General features: G+C 42.0%; 1 protein-coding gene across 1 annotated transcript; it reads left to right on the top strand.

Annotated features, from left to right (window-relative positions):
* The first annotated feature begins 708 nt into the window (after positions 1–708).
* ATMIN (ATM interactor) lies at positions 709–4,723 on the top strand. The gene is made up of 3 exons (XM_010131205.1): positions 709–831; positions 1,785–1,984; positions 2,893–4,723. Exons 2-3 carry the CDS (start codon positions 1,791–1,793, stop codon positions 4,721–4,723), a joined length of 2,025 nt encoding a protein of 674 aa, XP_010129507.1. The 5' UTR covers positions 709–831; positions 1,785–1,790.
* The last annotated feature ends 408 nt before the right edge of the window (positions 4,724–5,131 follow it).

Here is a 5,131-nt window from a genome sequence, read left to right as displayed (position 1 = left end):
CAATCCAGACAATCTCACTAGTGTGTCTTTTTCGAATGTCTTTTTGAGGTCCTCTTTGAGCAAGGTATGTTCCTTGCTTCTATTGTGTACGTGTGATGGGCATGAGGCAGATCACATGGAAAGCAGAGTTATACCCATCACTTAATGTTTGGACGCTCAGAGCTGGCAAACCAGTTGTTAAAGAGAGATTTGAGTTTTGATCTGCATTAAATGGCAGAGCGTACTTGGCATTTCTCATTTTATTACAAGTTGTGTGCCAGTAGGATTCCAGCGTCAGGGAAGTGGTGTGTTACGCAGTGTGTGGCTAATTTTAATGGAGCTTCAAGCAGACTGTGCTACCAACAAGTAAAACCACACTGAATTAGCAGAGTAGTGTAGTATCTATAGGGAAAGCTTTTTGGCTCAAATAACACAGAGGGCAGTTATAATTGGCTTGGGGCAGCGAGTATCTTGGTGAAAGTAAATAGGACAGTGCCACTGCTCTGTAGAGCTTGTTGTAATTTCACTTGGTAATTTCGATGGTATATTTGCAAAGTAGCATCCACAGAGGTGAAAAGCTCTGTTTGAACTTTCAGGTCACTTGGGAAAGTGCCTTCAGCTCACTGAGGTGGTAAACTCAGTGAGCCAAAGCTGATCTGTATGCTGAATGTCTCTTTACCCTGCAGACCTGGAGAACTGTCAACTTCTCAACTGGTTCTTTTTCAGGATGGAAAACGTAATGCACCAGTAAGGAAGGGTTTGAAAACTTCACAGAAATTCTACTGCTGTCCTATTGAAGGCTGCCCTAGAGGACCAAACAGACCATTTTCCCAGTTTTCTCTTGTAAAACAGGTATTCCTATTTCCTAAAGGATTACTGTCCTACTGATTTAGTCCTCAGTGTCTGTACTCCAGAGAACGTACGCTTTTGCTTTCAGCTATGAGCAGAGCCTCTCAGCATATACCCAGGAGTTGGAGAACTGTGTGCAGAAACTCCACATGGGCATGTGGTTAATGAGTTTGCATGTTTGCATGTTGATATTAGAGGACTTAAACCTTTTGATCAGGCAGATGCCAGTATTTCTGCTAAAGTAGAAGACAGCCCCTCTCCACTAATTAAAGGTGGAGAACATCAAAGAGGGGAAAAAATCTCCCACAGTAGGAACTAATAAAGGTTTAAAATGTGGCTGATCCTTGTATCAAGTGGTCAAGAATTAAGAGGTTTTACCTGCTTTAGTATCAAAATGCATTTGTTTACTAGTTTACCTGTTTAAGAAAACATTTAGGGCTTGTTTATGCATGAGTGAGTCATGAAAGCACTCTTCTGCTGTTGGTACCTGTAGTAATCTGCGGAGGCCATAGCAGATGAGTGGCTTGCACTTGGTGCCGTAAATGAAAAGGAAAAATTCTGCTGTTTGTGCTGAAGTTGACCTGTTTGACTTGAGACTGTTCGCTCAGCTGTAGATCTTCAGGAGTGTGCACATGTTCCAACAAATACTTGCTACACTCTGGCAGAGTTCATCCGTACCTCTGTTACCGTCCGTAGGAAACCTTCAGTAGCATTAGGACGCATAACTGTTTGTTTCCAGACCCACATAGCACAAGCAGATTTGCAAACTTCAAAGTCTTCTTGTTGATTTCTTTAAGCTTGTAACTTACTGCTAATGAGACTTTAAAAAATTTAATTCGACTCTTCAATGCTACTTAACAATTAAAAAATCCAAATATTCATGTCTCCCCTAAAAATTATTTCCCTTTGTTTATCTTAGCTGAAGGCTAATGTTCACTTCTCATTGTGTATTCCAGCACTTTATGAAAATGCATGCTGAAAAGAAGCACAAATGTGACAAATGTAGTAACTCCTATGGTACAGAATGGTATTTGAAACGGCATATAGAGGTCTGTGGCAAGACTTTCCAGTGTACCTGTGGGTGCCCTTATGCCAGCAGAACAGCGTTGCTGTCTCATATTTACAGAACTGGCCATGAAATTCCTGCAGAACACAGGTAAAAGTGAAGCCATTAAGTAATGACACTTTCCATCACCAAGTCCTCTGTCTCCCATGTTCTGGCTTTTCGTCTCCTTTTTGTTGATCACATTGGAAATGGGCTCACATTGTTCTAGCTGTAAAGCGGTTTGTAGTGTCTTTGCTCTGTTGTTTTTAGTAGTTCCTGTTTTGTTGAAGGCAGTAATGATTGTCAGGTTTCTCTAAATACAAACCAAAAAGTACTGATGACACTGCACTGCGTGGCATAAATGCTGGTGGCGCTTGTTGCAGCTGCTTTTACAGCGCTCTGAGAGTAGAGGTGATTTGGAAGCTTTTATAGCTGGCCCCTGTGGTGTGGAATGCAGCTCAGTTTATTTTCTGTTATAGTGTAGTCGCCTTTGCATGTTTAGATTTACAGTTGTCTGAATGTGTATATCTATTTTGTAAAGGGTAATCTGTTTGAGGCCTAGCCTGTCTGTCTGGGAGATTCAACTGCTGCAAAACTCAGTTTTGTGTGGAAAAGTGCTGATTGTATCTTCAGTTTCCATGAGAGACTTTCACCCGTGTGCTAAGAGCGCTCTCCCTTCAGTGCTCAGTCTGAGCTAGCATCAAAGTAACAAATTAGACATGTCTTCAGATCGAGTGCTTAATGTACAAGGTGGAAGAAACTGTCTAACCTCCGTGTAGAAGCAGGTCTCCAAAACAGAGGTAGCCTCTTTTTCTTTTTTACATGGGGGAGTGAGGAATGAAACTTTGCAAAACTGAAGTTTGTGGAGTCTTTTTATCTTTTAATCAGGATTAGTTGTCTTCTCGTAACCAGCCTCATCTGTGACGTCAGTTTTTATTTTCAGTGCAGTGGCTCAAAAGAGTGGAAGGCAGATGTTTTGTGCTTGAAAGGAGTATAAATTATTGATCTCATATTCACAGGGATCCTCCTAGTAAGAAAAGGAAAATGGAAACCTCCATACCTAATCAGCAGTTGGCAGAGAAAGCAAATGAAGCATTCATCAGTACAGACAATAATAATCCTGGCACTCAGGAACTGGAGTCCTCTGAAGTGAAAGTAGTGGCCTCTCTTGAAAGCTCCTGCCGTTCGACCTTCACAAACCAAATGCAGCCAAAATGTACACCGAAGATGCTTTTACCAAAGCCCAAGGTGGCGTTGGTTAAACTCCCAGTGATGCAGCTCGCTCAGTTGCCTGTGTATGTGTCTGCAACAGACTCCTCCGTCAAACCTGCTGTAGTGGCTGTTGATAATCAAGGTTCAGTTGTAAGTACTGTTCATTTATTGCCTCAATCCATAGGCATTCTGATTCCAGCACTGGAGGCAGAGACGCTGGTGTTTAAGGATAGTATGCCTGTTTCAAAAGTGACAAATTCTGCTGCTCATGAACCAGTAAGTACTGGTGTACAAGTTGAGTTGGATAAGGTTACATCAAATGACACAGGGCAAGAGCTGGGGATTGTTTGTCACAAGAATAAAATTTCTTCAATAAATATACAGACTGACTTATCTTGTATTTCGCAGAACTTTGTACCAGCTGCAGCCTGGACTCCCAGTTCTTCTGTGTCCTCTTGCTCTCAGACAGATCTGTCGTTCAGTTCACAGGTTTCATTACCCATCAGCGTACAAACACAGACTCTGCTGCCTGCTTCCAAGCTGACTTCATCCATAGCTGCTCAGACTGATGCTTTTAGTCAGGTTTGTTTTCCAACATGTGGCATTTCTAGAGAGACTCAAACCAGTAGGACGCAGGACGCTATTGATGGACGAGTGCACATGGACCAGGCAGTGATGTGCAGTGACATCTTCGACAATGTTCATTCATCTTACAGTGTTTCTACTCACATTGAACTTCCAGAAAACAATTTAATGCCTACAAATATAGATCAAACCTTGCTGCAACGGAGTGATTGCAAGAGCCCGAATCAAGATACAGTGAAGTCTGAATCCCTTATCAGCTTCAATGCACAGACTAATATACTTCCACCTCAAAATACAATGGATAATCAAACCCAGACAATGGACCTACTAAGTGATCTGGAAAACATCTTTTCAGGAAACATATCTGGTCAAACACTGGATAATCGTGGCCTTTTGTCTGAGACAAGTTCTAATGCTGACACACATCTGCCATCTGGTCCATCACAGAGCACTGGCATAGACTTTGACATTGAAGAGTTCTTTTCAGCATCCAATAACCAAACTCAGACTGAAGAGAGTGAGCTTGGTACTCTAAACTCTGAGCCGGTTTTGGAGTCACTGGACATTGAAACTCAGACTGACTTCTTATTTTCAGACAGTGCCACTCAATCATATAGCTGCCGAGGAAATACGAACTTCTTAGGTTTGGAGATGTTTGATACACAGACCCAGACAGACTTAAATTTCTTTTTGGACACTAATACCCATCTGCCTTTAGGAAGTATTCTGAAGCAGTCCAGTTTCTCCATGAGTACTGACTCATCCGATACAGAAACCCAGACAGAAGTATATCCTGCTACTAAAAATATACCTGCTCAGAATATTGAAAGCAAAGTGCAGCTCAGCAGTGCTGAAACACAGACTATGGATAGCTGCTTTGAGAATCTAGGGAGTTTGTTCCTCACCAGCAACGAGACGCAGACAGCAATGGATGACTTTCTTCTGGCTGACCTAGCCTGGAATACAATGGAGTCCCAGTTCAGTTCAGTAGAAACACAGACCTGTGAAGAGCTGTGCTCCTTGTTTCAGAGCTCTGACAAGTCCAGCCACTGAGTACTACGTAACATAACTGTTTCCTGTGGTTTTAAATTAAGTTATTGGGGTGGGAGAGATGGCTTGACCAAGTATCCACTTTGCATTATTGAATGTAGTTACTGTGAGCAGTTGGCCTAAGAGACTTTTCATGCTGAAGGTACTCTATTGAATATGTAACTTTACATAAGCTGTGTGTGTATAAATGGGGGGAGAGAGGGGGCTGTAACATGTCAATGTACATTTGAACCTTAAAAAAATAATTATGTGGTGCCTATGGTTTTTCCTCAAGCTTCTTTACAAAGCTGATCCTGCTTTCATTTAAACAGAACTTTAAAGTTCTCTGTATCTCTCTGTCTGTTGCTGGGTTCCATTGTGCTGGACCAAAACCCTGACCTGTCCAATTCAGATGCTTCCCTGGACTTGCAG

The sequence above is a fragment of the Buceros rhinoceros genome, unplaced genomic scaffold (genome assembly GCF_000710305.1).
Source record: "Buceros rhinoceros silvestris isolate BGI_N320 unplaced genomic scaffold, ASM71030v1 scaffold25222, whole genome shotgun sequence".
Lineage (NCBI taxonomy): Eukaryota > Metazoa > Chordata > Aves > Bucerotiformes > Bucerotidae > Buceros > Buceros rhinoceros.
Note: the sequence above shows the minus strand (reverse complement) of the source record. Positions and strands in the feature narration are given on the sequence as shown.